At 39.6% G+C, this 26,186-nt stretch overlaps 2 protein-coding genes and 1 long non-coding RNA gene across 5 annotated transcripts; 2 read left to right on the forward strand and 1 right to left on the reverse strand.

The window, feature by feature from the left end:
• The first annotated feature begins 422 nt into the window (after positions 1-422).
• On the forward strand, positions 423-5,924 carry LOC132282234 (transcription factor MYB1-like). The gene is made up of 3 exons (XM_059783841.1): positions 423-942; positions 1,110-1,282; positions 5,088-5,924. Exons 1-3 carry the CDS (start codon positions 423-425, stop codon positions 5,673-5,675), a joined length of 1,281 nt encoding a protein of 426 aa, XP_059639824.1. The 3' UTR covers positions 5,676-5,924.
• LOC132283275 (uncharacterized) lies at positions 5,028-9,961 on the reverse strand. Of its 2 annotated transcripts, XM_059785208.1 has the most exons (5): positions 9,832-9,961; positions 8,626-9,121; positions 7,309-7,553; positions 6,844-7,114; positions 5,028-5,693 (listed from the first exon to the last, which is right to left on the reverse strand). In XM_059785208.1, the coding sequence occupies exons 2-4, from the start codon at positions 9,072-9,074 to the stop codon at positions 6,873-6,875; spliced, it is 936 nt and encodes a 311-aa protein (XP_059641191.1). In that variant the 5' UTR covers positions 9,075-9,121; positions 9,832-9,961; the 3' UTR covers positions 5,028-5,693; positions 6,844-6,872. The 2 variants fall into 2 exon arrangements, with proteins under 2 accessions (XP_059641191.1, XP_059641190.1); XM_059785207.1 differs by lacking the exon at positions 5,028-5,693 and having other exon boundaries at positions 6,698-7,114.
• Positions 9,962-20,238: 10,277 nt separating this feature from the next.
• LOC132285506 (uncharacterized) lies at positions 20,239-23,388 on the forward strand. Of its 2 annotated transcripts, XR_009472564.1 has the most exons (5): positions 20,239-20,541; positions 20,632-20,771; positions 21,644-21,701; positions 21,872-22,166; positions 23,155-23,388. It is a non-coding gene; the product is annotated as an uncharacterized LOC132285506 (long non-coding RNA). The 2 variants fall into 2 exon arrangements; XR_009472563.1 differs by lacking the exon at positions 21,872-22,166.
• Positions 23,389-26,186: the final 2,798 nt, after the last annotated feature.

Here is a 26,186-nt window from a genome sequence, read left to right on the forward strand (position 1 = left end):
TGGAATAATTCACAATTTGAATCAGTAATGTCGTTACAAATTTAAACTAAATCATTTCGAAATAGTTTGCCATTCCAACCAGTAACTTCTTTACAAACTCAAGCAAATACACAACAGAAAAGTGCCACGTGTCCTTCAGATGGTGTAAAAAGACAAGGCCTTATAACGACCTAATCATTGCATTTTTTAGCTCTCCTTTGACTATACTAAGAAAGGGAAGCTTAACCGTCACTCTCAACTAGCAATTTCAAACGTTGGATCAGGCCCAATAATCGACGGTCACAAACTAATCAGCCCAATTTCCTTTCCTTTTTCACTAATTAAGCCCACATATGCCATTTCAAAACGCGCACAAAGAAAAAAAAAAAACCCATCTCTTTGTTGCTATTCTCCTCCTGCTCCATTCCTTGCTCTTTCACTCCATGGAGTTTGATGCAAACTTTAAACAAAATCCTACTTTCCATCCAATTTTTTACCCGGAATCCCTATTAGGAAATGGGGTTTCTATAGAATCTTGTAATTCATCTAGAGGATCAAATAAAAAATTTCCAAATTTTGATGAATTTTCCATTGTAAAACCACCATCCATTCTGTTTCCAGGAGTTGTAACTCCATTTTATGATCCATTTGATCCTTTTCGATCTTCTTCCCCAATTGGGTACTCGAAAGATTCCAATTTATATGCGTCGAAAGCCTTAGCATTGGGTAGTGATGCAAATGATCAGTTCATGCATGGGTTTCAGAGTAAAGGATCACTGAATTTTCTTCCAAAAATTTCAGTCCAAGCCATGGATCAGAGCCAATTTTATCATCCATTTCTTTTTCAAGAATCGGGATCGATGAGTGCAGCATCTCTGCCGGATGGGGACGAGCTCTCTTGTGAAAATAATGCAGAGAGTGGGTGTAATGATCCAAGGAGGCAGAAGATGAAGAAAAGCAAAGGTCATATGAAAACCAATGTTGTAGTTAAAGGCCAATGGACTCTTGAAGAAGATAGGTACACTTTTTTGTTTTAGTTTTTTCTTTGTGTCAATTCAAGATTATTTGTTTCTTTTTCCCTTTTCTCTACAAATTTCTTGTTTGGTTGTGTTTCTAATTGAATCCTGAAGGTTATCTCATTGATTTTTATTATTTTTTCTTTCTTTCAATTTGTAGATTGTTGGTGCAGTTGGTAAAACAGTATGGGGTTCGGAAATGGTCTCACATTGCTCAGATGCTGAATGGGAGAGTAGGAAAGCAGTGTAGGGAGAGATGGCACAATCATCTAAAGCCGGACATAAAGGTTTTTAACTTTTATTTTTTATTTTATTTTATTTTTAACTAATTGTAAAACTGTCAAAAGATGCTTTGGCCTTGGAACTCCACTGCACGCGTTGGATTGAGAGACTTGGAATTAGGTTTCTCAATCTAAGATTTAGGTCTCTCAATCAAACGGAAGCAAGAACACGCATGACACGTGCACTTATTGGATTTAGGTTTAGATTACTCAATTAAGACTATGATTTTGGTCACTCAATTAACGACGGTAAGAACACGCATGACACGTGCACTTATTGGATTTAGGTTTCTCAATCAAGACTAATATTTAGGTCACCCAATCAAACGACAGCAAGAATACGTACTACATGTGCACTTATTGGATTGAGAGTCTTGGATTTAGGTTTCTCAATCAAGACTATAATTTAAGTCATTCAATCAACGACAGTAAGAACACGCACGATACGTGCACTTATTTGATTGAGAGACTTGGATTTAGGTTTCTTAATCAAGACTATAATTTAAGTCACTCAATCAACGATGGCAAAAACACATGACACGTGTACTTATTGGATTTAGGTTACTCAATCAAATGGCGACAAGAACATGGAGGGCATGTGCACTTATTGGATTGAGAAACTTGGATTTAGGATTTTCAATCAAGACTAAGATTTAGGTCACTTAATCAAACGACAACAAGAACACGTATAACACATGCACTTAGAGGCTTGAATTTAGGTTTCTCAATCAAGATTAAGATTAGGTCACTCAATTAAACAACGGCAAGAACACACCCAACACTACTTGCACTTAATGGATTCAGAGCCTTGAATTTAGGTTTCTCAATCAATTAAGACTAAGATAGGTCACTCAATCAATCGGCAGCAAGAACGCACATTTATTGAATTGAGAGACTTGGATTTATATTTCTCAATCAAGACTAAAATTTAAGTCACTCAATCAAACTACGGAAATAAAACGCGTAACACGCGCACTTTTTGGATTAAGAGATTTGGATTTAGGTTTCTCAATCAAAATCAGTGGCGGAGGCAGCATGTGCCCAGGGGGGGCAGCTGCCCCCCTGCCCATGCTGCCCCACTATATATATATTTGTAAAAATTGATAAAATGCCCCCCTGAAATTATTAAAATGGTCCATTTGCCCCTAAATCTACTATATTTTATTTTATTTTATGCGTATAATTTGTAAATATTTATAAAACACACTTATAAAATTTATAAATTATCTCCATAAAATTATCTATTTCTAAAAACGTCTTTAATTCTTTATTCATTTTCTTTCTTATTCTTCAATTTTTTTTTTTTTTTTTTTTTTTTTGTCATCTTCAAAAACTTTTGCATTCTCTTTTTACAATTAAAATCTATTTTTTCCTTCAAAATTCTCTCATATTTTTTTCTTTTTGTTTCATTTTCTTCTTAAAAAATTCATTTTTCTTCTTAAAAATTTATTTTTTCTTGCACTCATGCATAATTTATGTGCAATAACCCTTTTTTTTTTTTTTTTTTTTCTTTTTTTTATCTATTTATTCATTTTTTATTCACTTATTCTAATGCACTGTTGTTACACTATTATATTTTCGGCCTGCTTAAAAAAAAATTATTTTGTCAGTGTTAACATGCCCTCCCTGAACCAAATTCCTGGCTCCGCCCCTGATCAAAACTAAGATTTAACTCACTCAATCAAACGACATCAAGAACACGCACGACATGTGCACTTATTGGATTGAGAGACTTAGATTTAGACTACTCAATTAAGGCTAAGATTTAGGTCACTCAATCAAACGGCAGTAAAAACACGCACGACAAGTACACTTACTGGATTTGAGATATTTAGATTTAGGTTTTTCAATCAGGACTAAGATTTAGGTCACTCAATCAAACGATAGTAAGAACACACATGACACACGTTCAATTATTCATGTTAACCACGCGCACGCGCACACAGACTTGCATTTTGTATACACGCTATATGTGACACCCATGTATAATCCCTATTTCGTTTTCGTTTTTCTTGTAAGTTAGTATGCTATACACACAGGCCATGCACTTGACACAATGTTTTTTCCTTTTATTTGAGACAAGACATTGAAGTCTTGTGCTAATATGAATGCACGGTGCCCTCACAGGCTCACACACAAGGCACGGGCCATACTTATGTTATTTTGTTAGAACATGAAGCTTTTCTCACTTTTTATGCTTCTCCTACTTTGCATTTTTTGCACTTTTTTCTGTTTTTTGGCTCGTCTCATTCTAGTTCACACACTCACTGCTCATATGTCATGCGGTGCGGTCACGCGCTTAACATTGTTGTTCATAAAATTTTAATTTTTTCAACTGCTTTATACATTTGCCAAATTGTCATGCATTACATGTTCAAGCCTGCCTTTAAATAATTTTGTAAAGGAGTTTTGAATTAATTACTTCACTTCTTATATATATATCAATCCTTTGTGCCCCATCTTAAGGGCTTGAACCTTTAATTTTTCATTTCAAAAATACTCAATGCTCCGTTTAGTTGGATGAATGAAAAAATGGATGAAAGGAAGATGACGAATGAGAAGGTGTCCCTCAGTTTTTGTTTGATTGAATGAAAGATACAATAGAAAGGATAAATAGGATGAAATGTTTTTTTGTTTGATTGGAAAGAATTTATAGGTAGTCTTTTTTTATTTCTTTCACCCAATTTTGAACCGATAAAAATTGAACATATGTATGTTAGGAACTTAGGAGTATTCCTTCTTACTTCCCACCTCTCTTCCCTTCCCAATTCCAACCAAACAAGGAAAGCTTCCTCTATCCTCATCTCTTCCATCATTTCTCAATCCTTCATTCCAACTAAACATATATATATATATATATATATATATATATATATATATATATATATATACAATGTGTGTATATGGGATTATGACTAAGGATATATATATGTGTATATATATGTGTGTGTGTGTGTGTTTAAGCTGTGTTTGGAACAAAATTCCATTGGAAAAAAGATATGGAAAGGGGAAGGGAATAGAAAGTATTTTACATTATCAGTTTGTTTGGACGTAAAATATTTTTTTTAAAATATATATTTTTTTATTTTATGGTGTTTGGTTGTCCATAAAATATTTACGAAGAAAAAAAATATTAAAATTTAACAAAAATAATTTATCCATTAATTTTTAGCAAGTTATTTTACATGCTCCGCCGAATGGACTCGACCTTAACCTCGATGTAAACATTTGCCAAACACCGACAAATTAAAAAAATATATATATATTTTACCTGAAAAAGAAAAATATTTTCCAAAAAGAATGTTTTACATCGAAACAAACGAAGCCTAAATTCGTTCTCATTTTTGGTATCAGATATTGTTATAATAAAAATGAAGAATCCTCTATGATAATTGCCGCCGTATATGTAGGAGAAAATGGTAAAATAAAAGTCTGTTTTTAATTCAATCTTTCCAAAATCCAATTATGTTAGGAAGATTTTAGAATGGATCAAATGGATTGAAAGCAATTCCATTTTGAAAAGCCTACATTTCAAACAACACATGGACACCTATAATTTACCAACCATTCATCAAGATCATTTTCTTAACACCTATAATCTCAAGCACTACTCATTTCAATCTCCAAATATCTCATATTCGCAAGTCCTCTTCTTAGTTTGTCATGACTTTTCTCCTATATATATATATCCACTGCACTTCTCACTTCATTTAGAAATCATGAGTATACACACACACGAGAAGAATACAGCTACGGGCATGAACGCATAGTTTTACAATTACTACTGTTTATTTATCTGTTTCATTTGCAGAAAGATATATTTACTGAGGAAGAGGACATGATACTCATAAGAGCCCACAGAGAACTAGGGAATAAATGGTCAGAAATTGCAAAGAGGTTACCTGGAAGGACTGAAAACACTATAAAGAACCATTGGAATGCAACAAAAAGAAGGCAATTTGCAAAGCGCAATAATCGCAACACCAAGAACAACAACTACCTCTTGCAGAACTACATCAAGAGCGTGACCTCAGATTCAGATTGGGTTGGATATCAAAATCGCGTTGGATATCAAAATAACCCATTCTCGGAATCCAACACACATGTGGTTGATACTATGTTCTGTCCACAACTTCAGTCTGAGAGATCAGATTTCGACCTCAATGATCAGCTAGTCCCAAGTAATTGTGAGAGCGGGGACTTATCTTTTGACGCAGAAACTTTTTCTGACGAATGTAGTTTTGGGTCCATGCTTGATGACATGCCTAGTGGTTCTGTTGTTGAGAGCAATTTGGAGTTCGGAATGCCATTGGAAGTGGGTAATCAGATGCAGCTTGATGTGAAGAAGGAGATGGACCTGTTGGAGATGGTCTCTCTTGGGAAGTTTCTGAGCTCTTAGGTGTTTGGCTGTGTTTTCCTGCAAAAATGTTCCGATGATGCAATGAGCCAACTTTCTAGGGTGTTCAAAGTCTTCTCGAAAAAAACTCGAACAGGATATTGAAGAGTTAGGTATGGTGTTTGATGTCATTTTCTGGTTTCCTGTAGTTATGCTATAAAAAGGACAAGTAGGTAGCTTGTGTGCGCGCACAGTGCACATGCAAGAGAGAGAGAGAATTGTGTTTATGGCATGTTTTCCAGCTTTTGTATAAAAAAGTTTGACTATGTTAAACGTGTGTTATTATTTGTTTGGCTTTTGAATATGACCATTTGGTTCGATTCACAGCTCACATGACCTATAAACATTTCACATGAATGCTAGGGTCAATAAATGTAGGGCATTGATCTCATAAATTGTATGAAAGGAAGAATGGAATTACAACCCAAATTCCCAAGTAATGGCTATGAGACCACCCAACTAATAGCTGAAACAAACTCCCAAGTTTGGAAAATTGTGCTTGGGTCGTTAGTAGGTAAGAGTTAGGGGCTGAGGATGGGTTGGGTTACGGATGGATAATGAGTCCCGGTGGGGAAAGGCAGGCGAAGCCGCTAGTGATGGAGCAGTGCCCACCCTTGATTGATGAGATGCGAAGGGTCTAAGTGCAAGATTTGGCCGTGTATGAACTCCCAGCCTAATCCCCGGGGACCATTGACTGAATATATACAATAGCTAAATGATGATGCGCAATATGAGAGAGTAGTGGAAATGCATCGTGGACAGCTAGTCGGATAGATTGAAGGTCGTGATTTCACTGATTTACCTTCACCTAGAGCTTTTGGCAGGGTCAATACTTTAATAACTAAATGTGTTATAAAACTCTTTTGGTAACAATATAGTTACCATATCAGCGCTCATAAACCAGTCTCAATTTCATTAAAAAATATATATATATATATATATATTTCAGTAATTTTAGCAGTAGATGCTATTCTGCCTTGCATTTGTTTCCAAACACCTAAGATCTAAAAGAAAATACAAAGTCATAAGACACAAACACCATTTAAGAAAGAACTTCCTATGAAATCCTTCGGAGCTCCCGATTTAGTAACAAATTAACAATGTACTGAACCAAATACAAGCATGCAAACTCTTCTACGGAACCAAATACAAGCAAGCAAACTCTTCTAACCTGAACGGGCAAAAGCAAAGTCATGCTTTCTATGAGAGGCATTTAAGTCTTGCAAATGTCAAGTAGCCAGTGTGACCTCTAGCCTCACCAGATGGTTTAGCCATGACTGTGGGAGAAGTAGAAATTTCTTGGCCATTGCTTCCTTCACTTGATCGCTGCCTCCTCTTGAGAGGAAGAGACCCGAGAGAAGCCCCTTCATCACCCTCGCAGCAATCCATTTTCGCTTCCCGAACTTCATACGTTCTAAGGAGTACCTCGAAAGTTCTTATGTCTGCAAGATACATGCACATGTACAAATATCCATCAATGAATATTCAACATGGACCAGACAAGTAAAAAGTTTTAACTACAAAATCAATATATGAAGAATGCACGAACACTTGAAAAACAAGAAAACTTAATTTAAGAAAAAGAAAGCACTGGTAGAGATAAATATCTAGAAGAATCAGCTGCATAAAAGCATACCAGTAAAATTCAATCTAAGAGCTTCAGATGAACGTTGTACTTGCTCAATGCATGGTGAGAAGGAGCATATAATCCCATCTTTTTTCAACATTTTCCCAGTAGAAGGAATTGCCAGCCAGGGTTGTGGTAAATCCAGGAAGACAGAATCAGCCAACCCAGAAAATTCTACAGGAAACCCCTCACCCTGAATATCTCTGACCCCCACAGTGACTAAACTGCTCAGTCCCGTCCTCTCAAAATCCTCCCTATCGAGGAAAAATGGAAAGAAACCAAGTCAATTTTTTGTTTGACATACATATGAGAAACAATGAGCAGCAAACGTACTATTTTCCTTCCCTCGAGTATCTTTGGGCAGAACAGGTTCCATTGAAGTTACAAGAGGAGCAGAATACTATCAAGGATATGAACTTTATATGACCTATAACTATTTCTGAAAGCTAATGAAGTTTGTTATTAAAATTGAGTAGCACTGTGAAACTTATCTTCAAATCGAGTAAACAAGCTTAATTTAAGTACCTTCTTCATTTAAATACCTATACAAATAAGCACCCACTAGTGTGCAAGGATGGCTTGGTCCACTTGAAAAAGTAACGTGCTACACAGAACATAAACTAAATGAGCTACAGATACAAATCACTTCATTCTTTAGTTACCAATGTACCTTTTGAAGAAAACAGGTTGAGAGATAACCTTTAGAGGTATTAAAAAATTGAGTACTTCTATAATGTGGGTGGTCAATCCAAGATTAAATCAAGTCAAGTAAATAAGTTCAACTACAACATCTTAAATTCGAGTTAAAATCAGCAACAGAACTCTAAAATCCTGAACTCGAGTTGAAACTTGAGGAAGTACATATGAACCTAATATCATAAGAAGCACTAACATAAAAAATTAAATAAGGATCTCAATAATTTAATAATTAGAATTAAAAAATCCTGACCTGTATTTTGAGTTTGAAACTTAAGAAAGTACACTTGAACCTAATATCGCAAGAAGCACTAACAAAAAAAAATTAAATAAGGATCTGGATAATTTAGTAATTAGAATAAGAAAATGCTGAATTATATTCTGAGTTTTTTTTTTTTTTTTTTTGATAAGTGAATTATATTTTGAGTTTGAAACTTAATAAAGTATATATGAACCTACTATCACAAGAAGCACTAACATAAAAAATTAAATAAGGATCTCGATGATTTAATAATTAGAATTAAAATATCCTGAACTGTATTTTGAGATTGAAACTTAAGAAAGTACATATGAACCTAATATCACAAGAAGCACTAACCTAAAAAATTAAATAAGGATCTCGATCTTTACCTAGCTGAGGCAGCCCTTTGTTCATGAAAATCAAATGTATATACATGTCCTGTGGGAGCTACAGCCCTTGCTAGTGAGGTAGTTAAAGATCCACTCCCAGTGCCTGACTCAAGAACCAAGCAACCAGGCACTATTTCTAGGTACATGACAACAAAGCTAATATCTGCAACATATAGAATCTGAGTTCTGTGGCTTAGAACCAGAGTCCATAGCTCAGGAGTTGGCGCCAACAAGTAAACGAATCCACCCTTGTTGCTGAACACCTTGGACCCAAAGGTTTTCCCTATCCATTCCGAATGTTTAAATACACCAAAACGGTTCTGCAGCATAGAACCCTCACAAACTTTAACAGCCTTCATGGTGTCATGCCTCTCATATACAATAACCAAATCTCCATCACTAATGCAGCGCTGAAAAGATATCTTCTTTGCAGGATCAATCAGCAACATCTTTAAAATCTTATGTATGAGGTTATGGTATTGATAAAAGAAATCCTCTGCCAAAGATAAAAATTTTAAGGAGGGTTAGCGGAGTAGCTTGTAGAAAATTGTGTCACCTAAACAGTATGCATCTTATGTAAAACGAAAGGTCTTGAAAATTGATTTGCTTTTATTATAAAAAATATTATGTAGCTTTTTGCTATGTAAATCCATGAAAAATTTCATGCTCAACTACCATAACTGAATATTTTCTATGACATGAACTCTTCAGAAGGGATATAAACCCAAAATAATATTACCAACAAAACCCCATATTTTATATCTAAATCTACATATATAGAAGAGGGTAAAAAATGTATTGTCAGTGTCTCCTAATTCCCTTCCCATAACTACTGTGAGGATCAAAAAGCCCTAATTGTCTTTAGGGCAATTTATTACTCTTTGATAGCCAAGAGAGCGAGGTTCTGAAATAAATGTCTTTAGGGCAATTTATCAAACATGTGGAGGAAAATAATATTACAACAAAACCCCAAACTTATATCTATAGAAAGGGAAAGAGATGTACTGTCAGTGTCTCCTAATTACCTTCTCATAACTACTGTGAGGATCAAAAAGCCCTAACTGTCTTTAGGGCAATTTATCAAACATGTAGAGGCCACTTAAAATCAAATTCCCACGCATAGAAGCAGTTTTAACAAGTATATAACAGTCATACATGTTTACATACACATATATAACATCAAGATTGATTGCGAAGAAAACTCACCCAAAAGATGTCAATGCCGAGCACAGCCGGGAGAGAGACTGGGTGTTAGTTGAAGTTTTATTTTTCGAATCGTAAGGCTTTAGTTTAGTTAAGGGTTTAGTTGAAGCTGACATGAGAGGGGCGTGAATCCCCTGAAGTTATCTCCCATGCGGTCCCCTGCTGTGTATAATTTACTTGGCCAATATTTTTACACGTAGTTATTTCTTTAAAAGGCCCTTAAGCTGCGTCGTTTTAGGCAGGAAAGTTCATTACTTAACCATAGTTAAACTCAACTGTATAATACAAATACCCAAGTTGAAATATATACGCATTGAAATTCAAAACGTAGAATCTAAAAAAATCTCCCTCATTCTGAAATCATCTATAATTCAAAATTATCGGACATAGACTTTAACTTTTCTCACACATGCAATTTGGGTTTTGAAGAGAACCAAATATTTGATTTAGGGTTTTCATATTCTAACACCATTTTTCTCTGAAGATGCAAGAAATTTCTTCTCCTCCTTCTCTCTCTAGAATTCTTACACCTCAACCCAAAAAGATCCCCCTCCTTTCCATTCCATATCCTATTTATAGATATTTACCAGATATTTACAAGATATTTTCAAGATATTTACTGATTGCTGGATCTGGGCCTATTCCTCCATAAGCCCTGGTCACCTTTGATGGGCTTCTTCCCGTTCGGCCCATATGGCAGTGTCTTTATATGGGCCGACCCAGCTATACGAACTGAATGTTGTGTTTGCGAGTCGGATCCGGCCCATGTCGTCCGGGGCCTCCTCAACTGCCCCCATAATTGCCCCTTATTTAATAAGGGGTAATTATTGATGGCGTCTCATCATGATGTTGACGGCTCGAGATAACCACGTGGGGGAGCGGACGGTCAGATCCAGAATCAATGTTCCGGGGCTCGAGGAATTTCTCGCCTTCCCGACGCTTCGGCCCTCGGGCCCCCTCGCCTTTATAATGCTCTAGAATTCCACTTCACTTCCCTTTACCGTCTCCATCATCAGCCAAGTCTCTTTCTTTCTAGAACAGTGCTAAGCTTTTTCTGGTGAAATCCTTCAAGAGTCATTCTTCCAGCGATCTTGCAGTCCTCCGAGGTTAGTTTCGTTCTTTTTACTTTCGGCAGGCTTCCATTTACCCCCTTTTAGATTCTTCTAGCACTTCCACCATGGTTGTAGATCTGGATGTTCTTCGTATGAGACTTAGACTTCCTGACAACATCGAAGTTAGGGTTTGCCCCCAGGATGTTAACATTATGACCGGCGCCGGCCTCCTGCCCGGCGAAGTCTTATTCACGAACCTTCAATTGAATGTTGTTAGGTTCCCTCTGCACCCTTTCTTTAGTTATGTCTTCAATAGATTGGGGATATCCCCTCTGCAGGTCAACCCCAACTTCTTTAGAATCATATCTGTTATGCTCTTGTTGATGCGTGACAGAAATCTGGACCTCGACCTCATAGACCTCCTTCTGTGCTATAAGGTCAGTAAGATCCGTACTAACGAACCCTTCTACCACCTCTACCCGTTCGAGAAGATGTCCATATGTACGGACACAATAAAATCTGAGAAGGGTTGGAGGGATAGCATAGTGGGCATTAGTGGGGCTTGGTCTTCGCCGGCTGCAGAGGATTACCCAATCCCGAGCGCCTTTGGTGTCTGTTCTGTCTCCTCCTATAAGAAATTCAAATCTCATAAACATGACTGCCCCTGCGAAACATGCGTTCCTCGTTTTTGCACTTTCTTATGCCGTTCCTTGGGAATACCTTGTGATGACTTGAGCTATAGTGTTTGCAGGGATAGGAGTAACTACTTGAAGAAATACGTTCTGAACGATATTCCTTCCTGCTCAGATCTCCTCACTTCAGACAACCTCTTAGCGCTCTCATCACTCGGCTACAACATGAGCAGACTTCAGATTCCTTCTTTTGGCAGGAAGAAAAATACTCCCCCAGCCACTCCTGCTGCTGGGGCGACCTCCTCTCCAGCGTCAGCTTCTTCCTCAGCCACCATATCTGACACTGCCCCGAGCGCAGTGGCTGTTAACCCTGTTGCCAGCGCCCCTGCTGCCAACCAGAACGCGTCCCCCCCAGCTACCATAGCTCCTGCTGCTGCAGGGGGCGGTCGGGACAAAGAACGAGGCAAAAGGCCTCATCCTGATAGTGAAGTCGATCCTGAGGAGGAGCCTCTCATTAGAAGGACCCGGGTCTCCGGGCCGGGTGCTTTCTTGCACCGAGCGGTTAGAGCTCCTGCTCCCTCTGGGCCTGCTGCAGCTGGTGGCTCTGCTTCTGCTTCAGGCCCCTCTTCTATCCCCACCTTACCGCCATGGGCCCCTCGGTACACCCGAACGGATGGGACGTTCGTGAAACCGAACGAGACCATGCTGAAGGATGGCCAGACCGCTATGGCCTACTACATGAGCATGTGGACTCCGAAGGACCTTGAGGCGGCAAAGGGCCTTTCCCAGAAGGATGTGTTCAGCCGCTTTCCCCAATCTGCTATGGAGGTGACTTTTATTTTCTAACTCATGCATTCTCTCATATTATCTGGTCTTGCCTTCGCCCGACCTGACTATTGGCTTAACCGTTTTTAATGTGCACCTATGCAGACATTGTTCGGAATGATGGCCATGCAGAAGCAGGTGGAGATGGGGAACGCCAGGGCCCGCAAGTTTTCTGACAGCCTGGAGGTGGCTAATAAAGAAAACGACCTCCTCGCCATGAAGAATACCGAGGTACTGGCTCGGCTTGACAAAACCGAGCAAGAGAGAGATGTCCTGAAGAAGGAGAATGATTCCCTTCAGGATGAGAAGGACGCTCTCCAGCTTGAGAAGAGCGTCTGGCAGACCGAGCGGGAATCAATTAGAGAAGAGAAGGCAGAACTCCAGCGCCTTCTAGCTGATGAACAGTCTGCTCGGATGGCTTTTGAAAAAAGAGCTCTGGACGAGCGTACCGCTCTGATCGACGCGATCAGCAGAGTGGGTGGTGGGATGCTGGCCCTTCACGCTCGGTTCTCAAGGGTCGGTGCTCTTAGGTATGCTCAAGGATTCCGGGAGGGTTTCGCCGACCGGGTTCCGGATGAGGGACAGACCAGCTCCACTCCGGATGAGGTAGACAAGGACCTGGGGATCGAACCTCTGGGGGTCTATGTCGACCCAGAACCCACCGAAGCGGAGCGTATATTTGATGAGTGCCAGGACATTGCTTCCTCCAGGATCATCACAGCTCCTCCTACCGCTCTGCCACTGACCGCTCCTCAATCGTCAACCGTGGTTCCTTCCATAGCCACTGCTGACGCTGAACCCCAGCCGAACGATTCAGTCATTCACCTTGATTCCCCACCTCATGAAGGTGAGACGGCTGTTGGGGCCGAGGAGGCGAGTCGGCACGACCAGGATGCTGTTGGTACTGAGGCGTCTAGCTAGGGCTCCTTTGAATTCTTCCATTCCATATCTTTTTGTAATGATGGACATCTCTCTTTTGTAAACTTAATGCTCAATATTAATGAAACGACAGAACTCTTTTTCCCTATGTGTTGTGCTCTATTCAACTTATCTTCAATACATACATATCTCTTCTCTCTTTTTCTTTTATATTAGCTTTGCCGTGTGTTTGTTTATGGCAAGTGCCTGGCGCTCGGCTAGGATGCCACTTGCCACTTGGCTTTAAGTTTTTAGCAAGTGTCTGGCGTTCGGCTTATAGTGCCAGCTGCCACTTATCTTGCTTAAGTGCCTGGCGCTCGGCTAGGATGCCACTTGCCACTTGGCTTTAAGTTTTTAGCAAGTGTCTGGCGTTCGGCTTATAGTGCCAGCTGCCACTTATCTTGCTTAAGTGCCTGGCGCTCGGCTAGAATGCCACTTGCCACTTGGCTTTAAGTTTTTAGCAAGTGTCTGGCGTTCGGCTTATAGTGCCAGCTGCCACTTATCTTGCTTAAGTGTCTGGCGCTCGGCTAGAATGCCACTTGCCACTTGGCTTTAAGTTTTTAGCAAGTGTCTGACGTTCGGCTTATAGTGCCAGCTGCCACTTATCTTGCTTAAGTGCCTGGCGCTCGGCTAGAATGCCACTTGCCACTTGGCTTTAAGTTTTTAGCAAGTGTCTGGCGTTCGGGTTATAGTGCCAGCTGCCACTTATCTTGCTCAAGTGCCTGGCGCTCGGCTAGAATGCCACTTGCCACTTGGCTTTAAGTTTTTATAGTAGACCGTTGGAAAAGAAAATTCTTTTTTTGTAAATTTCAGTAACTTGCTCATTCATATGTATTTGATTGACAACAAACAACATCCAATTGAAGCCGGAACTTAGCTTTTATTGGTAGTACCTCTTCAGAGACGTGGCGTTCCAAGGCTTGCTGACCAGCCTTCCCGCCATGGTTTCCAACGTATATGCCCCCTTGCCAATGACTTCTGCAATTCTGTATGGGCCTTCCCAGGGTGGCATCATTTTTTTGACCATCCCCACTTTTCTTTTCAGAACCAGATCGCCAGGGGCAAAATCCCTGTGTTTTACTCTCTTGTTGTGACTATTCGCCAGCACTTGCTGATACGATGCTAGCCTTATAGCCGCTGCGTCCCTCCTTTCGTCTATCATATCGAGGTTCAATCTTAACATCTTGTCGTTCTGATCTCGACTCCATGCTAAGCTTCTGATAGTGGGGACTAAATGCTCAACCGGTATAACTGCCTCGGTGCCATACGCCATTGCGAACGGGCTCTCCCCAGTCGGCCGCCTTGGGGTGGTTCTGTAAGCCCATAGAACGTTCGGGAGTTCATCCAACCACTTCCCCTTATGATCTTCCAGCTTCTTCTTAATGCAGGCGAAAATGGTTCTGTTTGTGATTTCTGCTTGTCCGTTGGCCTGAGGATGACTTACTGCAGCCAACTTCTGGTTGATTCCATACTCCTCCAGCAGCTTTCTTACTTGCCTGCTGTCGAGGTTTGTGCCATTGTCCATGACTATTGATCTGGGAACACCGAAACGGCAGATAATATTGTTCCAAATAAATCGTCTCACATGAGTCTGAGTCACGCTAGGATACGGTTCTGCCTCCACCCATTTAGTGAAGTAATCCGTGGCCAGTAACACATACTTGTTCTGAGCTCTTGCAGTTAGCAGAGGACCGACCACATCCATCCCCCATTGCGCGAAAGGCCATGGCGAGGCCATTACGTGCAATTCCTCAGGTGGTTGGTGGATCAATGGTCCATATCGTTGGCATTTATCGCACCTTCGAGAGAACTCCTCCGCATCTCTTGACATGTTTGGCCAGAAATACCCTTGTGTCATTGCTTTATGCGCTAACGATCGCCCCCCAGAATGATTGCCACACACACCCTCATGAATAGCTCGCAATACCTGCTGCGACTCCGCGGGGGTGACACATTTCAAGTATGGGCCAGAGTAGGACCTTCTGTACAGCTGGTTCCGCACGATGGCGTACTTGGCAGCATTCTTTTTGAGTCTCCTAGCTTCATCCCTTTGCATAGGCAAAACGCCATCTCGAATATAGGTAATGATGGGGTCAATCTAACTCGGTTCATACGGTATGATGTTGACTTGCCAAGGGTCAGAGTCCAACGGTTCTTCGAAAATAGAGGGCTGGGTCACTATTCCTACTGGAATCACCCTCGCCAATGTTTCACCGCAACTCGAAGCACTGCATGCTAAACGGTCTGCATCTGCATTCTGTTCCCTCGGGAGCTGTATGAATTCGATATTTGCAAAGTCCTTGGCTCTATGCAGAACGGCAGAACGATATGCCCCCATCGTGTCATCCTTGGTCGCGTACTCACCATTTACCTGTCGAACAATCAGCTGCGAGTCACTATACACTGTCAAACTTTTGATCTGTAGCTCTCTGGCCAACTTTAATCCATTTAGCAACGCATCGTATTCCGCTTCATTATTGGTGGCTCGGAATTCAAGTCTGAGTGCTTGGCTCAAGGAAGTACCCTCTGGGGTTTGCAGTTTGATCCCAATCCCAGCCCCCATCTGGTTAGAGGAGCCATCCACAAAAAGTTTCCAAGAGCCGCATCTAAGGTCCTCTTCCGTATCTTCGGTGTCACATTCTAGTAGGAAATCGGCTACCGCTTGCCCCTTAACAGCTGTTCTCGGCTCATACGTTATGTCAAATGAACTCAACTCTATGGCCCACTTTGTCATTCTGCCCGAGAGCTCTGGCTTGTGCATAAGCGTTCTGATTGGGAAAGTTGTTAGAACAGCTATGGGGTGGGATTCGAAATAATGCCTCAACTTTCTTTTTGCATTTACAAGGGCAAGTACCACCCGTTCGGCCTTTGAGTATCTTCTTTCTGCCTCCGTCAGTGTTTTGCTTACATAAAATACCGGGTATTGCACCCCTTCCTTGCAACGAATCAGAACGGCACTCGTCGCGACACCAGATACTCCAAGATATAGAAATAACTTTTCTTCCGGTTCTGGGGCTGACAGGACTGGTGGATTCTGCATATATTCCTTCAAATGAGTCAATGCTTGTCATTGCTCATCCCCCCAGACCTGCCTTCCATGGTTCCGAATCGTGTCAAAGAATGGTTTGCAGTGATCTGACAATTTTGAAATAAATCGACTTAATGCAGCTACTCGTCCTGTGAGGGCTTGCACCTCTCTGATCGTCTTTGGCTCGGCATTCTTAATCAAAGCCTCTGCTTGAGCGGGGCTAACTTCGATGCCCCTGCGGTTGACCACGTGTCCCAGAAACTGTCCGGAACTCACACCGAACGAGCACTTGGTCGGATTGAGCCTCATCCCATATCGCTTTAGTACATCAAATACATCTTGCAGATGCTTCAGATGATCATCCTTTTTCCTACTCTTTACCACCATATCATCAATATAGGCTTCCACAATCTTACCCATTTGATTCTTAAAAACTTTGCTAACAAGTCTTTGATAAGTTGCTCCCGCATTCTTTAGCCCGAAAGGCATAACTTTGTAGCAGTATGTTCCTCGCTCGGTGACAAAAGAAGTTTTTTCTTCATCTGCGGGGTCCATAGGAATCTGATTATAACCTGAATATGCGTCCAGAAAGGTTAAACGCTCATACCCAGTGGTGGCATCCACCATTTGATCAATCTTAGGCAACGGGAAGCTGTCCTTCGGACAGGCTTTGTTCAAATTGGTGAAATCAATGCATACTCGCCATTTCCCATTCTTCTTCTGCACAACAACGACGTTGGACAACCACTCAGGGTAGTGCACCTCTCTGATAAATCCCGCATCAAGCAGCCTATCGACTTCTTCCGCTATGATCTGATTACGTTCTGGAGCAAATCTTCGCTGCTTCTGTTTCACTGGTTTGAAATTGGGGTTGACATTCAGGGAATGACAGGATACGGAGGGACTAATTCCAGGCATGTCTAGGTGACTCCATGCAAATACGTCGGCATTGCGGGACAAGAAATCCACTAGCTCTTGCTGCTCTTCTCTGGTCAGTCTTATACCTACTCTGGTAGTTCGTTCTGGCCTGGACTGATCGATCTGCACATCCAGAAGGGGCTCCTCGGTCAATTCGACTGACTCCTCCACCCTATTCTGCTCGAGCGGAGGTTCCTGTAATTGCTATCTGGGGCTTGCCGAACGGACGGGCGCCTTTCCTTTCCCAGCATGCTTTAGTGTGACGGAATAACACTCCTTGGCTGCGACCTGATCCCCCCGAATGTCTATCACTTTATCTCCATCGGGCCCGAGGCACCTCATGACCTGATGCAGAGTTGAGGGTACACCTCGGACTCTGTGAATCCATCCTCTTCCCATCAGGAGATTATACGAGGGGTGAATTTCCACAACCACAAAAGTTTCCATAAGAGCTCGTTCTGCAGCTTGAACTTCCACTTCCACCATCCCGACGGGTTCCACCCTCTTCCCATCGAACCCTAACAAGGGATTTCCGGTGGGCTTGAGTCTCTCTAGTTTAATGTCGAGCCTGTCAAATGTGTCCCTTGGCATGACATTCGCACTGCTCCCAGGATCGATCAGAACTCTGCGCACCAAGCAATCTGCCACTGTCAAACTGACTACCAACGGGTCGTCATGAGGCAGTTGAACACGCTGCAGGTCTGTCCAGTCGAACTTTATCTGCATCGACGGGCTCTGCTGGTGTAGAGTAGTCACATTGCCGACCCTTTTCTTCATTTGCGCCTGCCGCAGGCGCACCCGGAGCAGCTCATCTGACTCTTCACTAGGCTCGGGTCGACCATGGATAGCATTGATTATACGAACTGGTTGTGAATTGTGGGAGCTTTGTTTATGACTCCTTTTTATTTGTTCCACCGGTCGATTCTGCTCCATTGCCGAACCTTGAACATAACTCGCGAACTCCCCTCTAGCTATCAACATCTCCACTTGCCTCCTCAAGTTCCTGCATTCGTTAGTCTGATGACCGAAATCAGAATGAAAAGCACAATGTTTAGTTTGATCCCTCTGTTCAAGGGGTTGCCTAATTGGCAGTGGTGGATGAAACTTGTCTTTGTTCTCCTGATACAGCCTCGCCAGAGTGACCTTCAGCGGAGTAATCAACTCTTCCTCCCTGGACCTTTTTTCTGCCTTCCAAGAGGTCTGACGCTGCGGCTGAGCCTGCTTCTGCCTGATCTTTGCCTTGGACTTTTCCTCGGTCGACACAAGCGACGTTGTCCGAGCATTAGCTGCCTCCTCTTCTTCTAGGCGCACAAAGCCATCAGCTCTCTCATTGAGTTCATCCATAGTAGTCGGCGTGTTCACTACCAGACTGGTGTGAAACGGAGTTCCGCGTGTCATGGCTAACTTGAAGGCTTGAACTGCCGTAGAAGGGTGGCATTCGATCACCATACTCTTAGTGAGATTAAACCTGGTAAGAAAGGCCTGGAGACGTTCATCCTTGTGCTGCCTCATCGTGAATAGGCTCGAGATGTCCTTCGGCGGACGTTTGTTCCCATAGTACTGGCTTATGAACCGATCGCACAGGTCTCTGAAACTACCAATGGAGCTCCTAGGCAAGTTTTTGAACCAGCTGAGCGCCGGTCCGGCCAGGCTTGTAGGGAAACATTTGCACATTAAAGAGTCGTTTTCCGTATTCAGGGCCATTTTCAACTGGATATGATACACATGATCGATCGGATCGGTCGTTCCGTCGAACAGAATAAAGACTGGCATAGCAAACTTCCTTGGATGCGGGGCATTCAAGATCTCGTCGGTGAATGGTGAATCCACCGTCCGAGCTGCGGATCGGAGAGCTTCATTCTCTCTCTGGAGTCCAGCGGTAGCTCTGTGAGTTACGGTTCTGCCCTCCGAACCGTGATGAGTGATAGTAACCATGGAGGGCCGGTAAGACGGATCGAACGACCGCTCCTCTATGAACTCTCTTTGCCAAGGCGACGCTATTCGACGGCGATCAGCCTCCATCACTTCCTCTCGGTCGAACCTTTCCCGCTGCGGATCAACGTGAGTCGATCCTTCGTGATCTTCAACTCGACGAACATATGGCGGCAAATTGTCCATTATCCTTTCATCACGGTGGTGAGCTGACTGATTGTTCTCGTCCTGTTCGCCTTGATGCGCGATATTAGATTGAACACCTCCTTCTCCGACTGGAAGTGGATGCGAAACCGCAGGTATTTGCCGATGTTGCAGTCCAGCTTTCAATTCTGCATTCTCTTTTTTGAGAGCTTCAATCAAGTTCATCAACTCCTCAAGCTTTGTTTGCTGGACAGCCTCCATCGGATTGGAGCTTTCACCTATCATTATTCCCGAACGGAGTAAAGGCATTAATCTCAAGTTCGCGAGTAGATCCGAGCTTCGTGAGTAGGAATTTTTAGATCTGGCTTCTAATTCTCCGAATTATGCTCACTGTTTACGAGATCTGAATTGTCTGAACTCTAAATCCGTCAGATCCTGCCACAATCGAACAACTCGTTGTTGCGTAGATCTGAAGTCACTCCTGCCAAAGCTTCAAGAATTGTAATTCCTCCAGAGTAGGTCACAATCGCTCAGATCTGGATTCAAATCCCAAAGATCGAGTCTCGATCAACCGAATTGGTTTGAATCCATTCGATATTCCTCATTGATCAACCAAACTTTTATGCGTTTCCCACAGACGGCGCCAATTGAAGATGCAAGAAATTCCTTCTCCTCCTTCTCTCTCTAGAATTCTTACACCTCAACCCAAAAAGATCCCCCTCCTTTCCATTCCATATCCTATTTATAGATATTTACCAGATATTTACAAGATATTTTCAAGATATTTACTGATTGCTGGATCTGGGCCTATTCCTCCATAAGCCCTGGTCACCTTTGATGGGCTTCTTCCCGTTCGGCCCATATGGCAGTGTCTTTATATGGGCCGACCCAGCTATACGAACTGAATGTTGTGTTTGCGAGTCGGATCTGGCCCATGTCGTCCGGGGCCTCCTCATTCTCACACGCGATTTGGGTTTTATACACAGGAGGAATAGGATAAGCAAGATTTAATTTTGGGCTTTCATCTTTTACTATTGTACTCTCGCACACGATTCCGTGAAGAAAGAGGCAAAGGTAGATGTCGAATTGACTATTGAGGAGAGGAATTTGCTCGGTACCAGAATACGATTGGAGCTCGGAGCGCTTCGAGGCGTATTTTTTCTTCGATAGAGCAAAAGGAGGATGCGGGAGGTAATGAATTGATAAAAGGTTGAATCGGAGTTATCCAGCCTACTGATGAATCGACGGTGTTCTTCTACAAGATGTGAGTATATTGCTTAAATGTGTTTCAAAAAAAAAAAAAAAAAATGTTGCATGTAGTTTAGGGTTTTGATTTGGGGTTAGCTGCATGCAGGAAGGGGATTATTATTATTGGTATTGGCTAAATTTAAGTCTGGTGAGGTGAGGAGAGGAAAGAGGCAGCTGATCATTCACTCAAAGCATATCAAGTGTGGGGCTTTTCTGCTACTTTTTTGGTGTTAGTTGAAATTTTTGGTAAAGATAGTTATTTGAAATAGCAATAGACAAGCATGTTATGCTCGTAACTTATCAAACTTATATGAATTTTTAGCATTTTTTTTCGTGTCTAATGTTAATTGCTTTTTGTGTTTAATTATTACTAGCTTGTGAGTTATGTTTGATCAATGTTACTGAAGTGCAGCTATTTATTGTAAAAATATACTCTTGTTACAATTAGAGTTTCTTGATCCTTCATTTGACCTCCTTGTGGGTGGAAGTCTCTACTTACTTTATACATACACAGGTAAGAACATACACCCAACACAGGCCCACAAAACTTGGAGATTAGAGTTTTGGGTGAAATTTTTTGAAGAATAATTCAGTTGAACTAATGGAACCCCCATGACAACACGAAGAGATATCTGGGAACTTTGATTTAAGTGACCAATTTTATTTATTTAATTTTCTTTGTACAATAACTGATGTTATTCAAAATATATTGCAGAATCCTAAGTGTTTCATTTTTCTTAGTCTTCCTATCAATTTTACTTTGGTTCTCTTTTTATCTCTAAATGTTGTGTTTAATTATTAAAATAAAATATAAAAAAATTCTATCGTTGTGCAATTATTAGTTTGTTCTATCTTCTGTGTATTAGATTAGTTTTGTGTCCGTGAAATGTGAAGTGTGTTTGTCCGGTCCAGTCCCATATATTTCATCATTCGAGAGTATTGATTTGACTTTGTCTTAGTTATCGCCTCTATATAATTTAAAAAATTTTAGTTAGTTATGACGTTTGGAATATAGCTGCTAAATTATATCCAAGAACAGGATAATCATGTTAGTTTTAATTTCAATCCAAGAAAATGATAATCATCTCAGTTTTGAATTTTTTTTTTTTGCTTGTCAGGTCATTATTATGTCTATTACCGGGGCACTGAATGCAGTTTTGTCCAAAGAACATAAATGTGAGATATGCCACAAGTTAATCTTAGTATTTAAACCTATAATGCCTCTTTCATGATGCAATTTGATTTTATTTTAGGATATTCAATGTTGTGTATTTTAGAATCTCTCTTTTTCTATATATCTTCCCAACGGGACTGTAAAATACTAAATGTAGAGATATGAATTGCAGAACAGAAAGGGTGGGTGGGGTTTACAGAACAAGGGTACAAGCACCATGTTTGGTACTGTCTTGAAGTATGTTACTCTAAGGTTGGTTGGTGAAGAACCAACCTCAGAGTAAACACCTCTATATATATATATAGAAGAACAAGTAAAAGAACAACCATGACTGTAAGGACGATCCAAATAATTTTCAAGCCATTGCTGTACTACAAAGGAGTATTTTGTTCTTCATCTTTTCTCAATTGTTGGTGGTTTTAGACAATCAATCAGTGGCCTTTGGCTGGGTTTCAACTCTTGTAGAGGTAGGGGTTGTCCTAACTCTCATAAGCTTTGCTTTTATGGAATCAATCCTTTGAAATTGTTGCTTGAATTGGTTTTTAGGAATGAAATTGTGTTCCCAGTGCTCTAGCCTTTACTGTATATAATGTGTTTCAAAAACTGAATTTTTTTTTTTAGCCTCTTTACATGTATATGTTACGTACTTGAAAGCTGGCCTGGAGCTTTCCTAATGCAGATTATCTACTATGTGTTTGGTTGATCATTACATGTCCAATGTGTTGATTGTTGTAGCTTGACTGTTAGAATTAGTACATGTTATATATGTATGTCTAAATTACCTTAGAAGTGGTACTGTTTTTCTACACGATTGGACATGTTGTGCTGACAGAACTGCCATGTTGATGTGTTACTCAAGCATGATTATACCACTGAAATTTGATATTTAAAGTTTATAGCGTGATAACATTGAATAGTATGTATAATCATGCATATCATTGGACATTGAAGGGTGAAAGGGATTATTGCAAAGGAGGAATTTTTGAAAGAATACTAACAGATTTTGGAAGATGTTTTGAACTAAAGTTTGTGAAAATCGGGCGACAAGGAGTTACCTTGTGTCCGTGTCGTTAATGGGACCTAGAGGGGATGTAAGAAGTTGCCTTGCGTGTGATTGAGTTACTAGGTCCCAAATGACGCTAAGGAGTTACCTTAGGTCAGAGATAGTTATCCAATCCTTCTCTCGTGGTGCCGGGGAGTTACCTCGGGTCGGGTTACATTAACGGTTTGACAATTGAGGCGTTGGATAGGAATTTTGTAAAACGGGGAGTGACATTACATTTCAGATATTGCATTGCACTGTATTTAATTAATTTAATTATTTTTCCAAGACAAACATGATCCCTTTTCTTATAGCTATTCTTTGTGTGGATTCACGAAAACATTAAGGAGTGCGTTTTAGGCAACTTCTACTGAGCCGTCGTGCTCACTCCATCATTATTTTATTTTTTTCAGATCATGGAAAGGAGGTCGTTGAAGACATCCCTCTGCAAGCTTAGATGGATTTGAACTATCACTTATGGCTTTTCTTTTGTATCACTGTATATGTTGTATTTATGTGAAGTTTTTTATATTTTGATCATGTAATAGCAGTAGTACTCGTCTTAAAGGCATGTAATCTAATGACTCTAGGTTGGGATGAATGTATTAAAGGGATGAATTATGTTTATCTTGAACCATTTGTCGTCATTTTTTTTTTTTTGATTTAATATCGTAGGTAACTATTGGAGGATAGATCTTGTAATGTATGTTTGGAACAGGTTTGGGATGTTACAATTAGTTAGTCAGCACTGTGTGAATACCTTATTTAGATGGTGAAGGTGATCTGTTTGCCAATTTGTTAAACTTTGCAATATTTTTTTTGCTCATAAATATCAAATAATAACCAATGAAATGTGTAATTGCAGCATACATTTAATACTAAAATTTTTGGATAGCACATTAATACCTAATGAAGCCAAATCAGTTCAAAAAATCAATTATGAAAGATTTTAGATTCACTAGAATGCTTATTGGACATTATAGAAGAAAATTTTATAATTATCCAAGATTTCAGATTCACTAAAATGCTCAACCAATGTCAATTTCAACTAAAAAATATCATAATTTACACAAACACATGACAAAATGAAAGAATCACAAATTCTTATATTTATGTGTGACATTAGTTAGTCAGCACTGTGTGAATACCTTATTTAGGTGGTAAAGGTAATCTGTTTGCCAATTTGTTAAATTTCGCAATATTTTTTTCTCATTAATATCAAATAATAACCTGTAAAATGTGTAATTGCAGCATACATTTAATACCAAAATTTTTGGATAACACGTTGGTCCTTAATGAAGCCAACTCAGTTCAAAAAAATCAATTATTGAAGATTTTAGATTCACTAGAATGTTTATTGAAGATTATAGAAGAAAACTCTACAATTATCTAAGATTTCAGATTCACTAGAAGAGCAATGTCAATTTCAACTAAAAAATATCATAATTTACACAAACACATGACAAAATGAAAGAATCACAAATTCTTATATTTATGTGTGACATTAGTTAGTCAGCACTGTGTGAATACCTTATTTAGATGGTGAAGGTGATCTGTTTGTCAATTTATTAAACTTTGCAATATTTTTTTCCTCATAAATATCAAATAATAACTTATGAAATGTGTAATTGCAGTATACATTTAATACCAAAATTTTTGGATAACACACTGGTACCTAATGAAACCAAGTCAGTTAAAAAAATCAATTATGGAAGATTTTATATTCACTACAATACTTATTGAAGATTATAGAAGAAAACCCTACATGGTTCACTTTTAGAGAGTAACTAAATGTATGCATTTTTAATTCTTGAAAAAAAAAAAAAAAAAGGGGGTTGCGACTCTTTTCATTATTTTGGAAAATGTCGAATATTTTGTTTGTTTTCTGAAGTTAGCCCAGTGACTAACTTTGGGATGGAGCTCTTTAAATTAACATGTGAAGGTAATTTTTAGGATGCTCTATTTTTTTGAAGTAAAATATAACTTCAAATAACAACATAAATAATATGTTAAATTGAGTTACATTTATGTGTGACATTAATTATTCGGCACTATATGAATACCTTGTTTTGATGGTGAAGTTGGTGAGTGAGCAAATGGCAATTAATAACAAACTTTGCCAGGTTTATTTTGATAACACAACGGTTTTCATGTAACAAGTTTCTAATCAAAATTATTTTCATTTGTACTAAATAAATTTTATACTTTCCTATAAGAATCACCATGATGAATTATCAATCTCGATAACGGTTATTCTAAATGGAGAATATGAAATAATTTTGCAAACTTTCACCCGTATCATAATACTTTTGCACAATATTTAATATGTTTTTAAAATACTTTAATTTCAAATTATAATATATATGATATGTTGAATTGAGTTACGTTTGTATGTGACATTACTTAATTTGTATTATGTGCATACCTTATTTTGAGGGTGAAGATGATCTATTTTGTTATAAGTAATATTTCGCCACCATTTATAAGTAACATTACAGGAGTCTAAAAAGTAACATCACCATTTGTAAACTTTGCTAAAAAAATTCAAAGATATGTTAAATAATTTATACCTAAGTGTATGTTTTTTTAATATTTGGAAGAAAAAAAGAAAAGAAAAGATGTGGCTCTTTTCATTATTTTTGGAAAAAAGAAAAAAGAAAAGATGTAACATTTTTAGGATTTTTTCAATGAATGGAAGTGGAAAATGATCCTAGTTGCAGAGTTTAGTTTCTGGTAATCTATGCACACACGCCAACTAGTGGTGGTGCGTTGTGGCACAAGTTCCCCTGCCGAAATTGATATTAATATGTTTGTTCACTCACTACCTATACGTTTGCTCACTTACCACCTTCATCGTCAAAAGAAGAGTTTGATATTAATTGCCATTTGCTCACTTATCATCTTCACCGTCAAAAAAAGGTATTCACATCGTGCCGAATAACTAACGTCATATATAAATTTAACTTAATTCAACATATTATTTATGTTATTATTCGAAGTTAAATTTTACCATTAAAAAATACATCCTAAAAATCTTAACCTTCTCACGCTTGAAAATGTACTTTATGTCTATGTGCTTATTACGCTTAGTCACCCTTTAATTTTTCATAAACATAAGTTCTTTTAGAGAAAGTCCAAGTATGTCAGTAGCGTGATCTCTATGGATCCTAATGTCAAGGACATACTTTGTATACCCATGTCCTTTGTGTCAAAAACTTTACATAAAATTCTTAATACCAAGTATCACGTGAATATCATTGCAATCCACGAAATTGGAAAATATAACCCAATCCATGAAAAACTTTGCCAAGTTTTTTTTGATAACATAATGGTTTTAATGTAACAAGTTTCCAATCCAAATTATTTCTATTTGTACTAAATAAATTTTATCCTTTCCTATAAGAATCATCGTGATGAATCATCAATCTCGACAATGGTTGTTTTA

Source organism: Cornus florida, unplaced genomic scaffold (genome assembly GCF_030987335.1).
Source record: "Cornus florida cultivar Cherokee Brave unplaced genomic scaffold, ASM3098733v1 CherokeeBrave_3.0.0_Hap2_Chr11, whole genome shotgun sequence".
NCBI lineage: Eukaryota > Viridiplantae > Streptophyta > Magnoliopsida > Cornales > Cornaceae > Cornus > Cornus florida.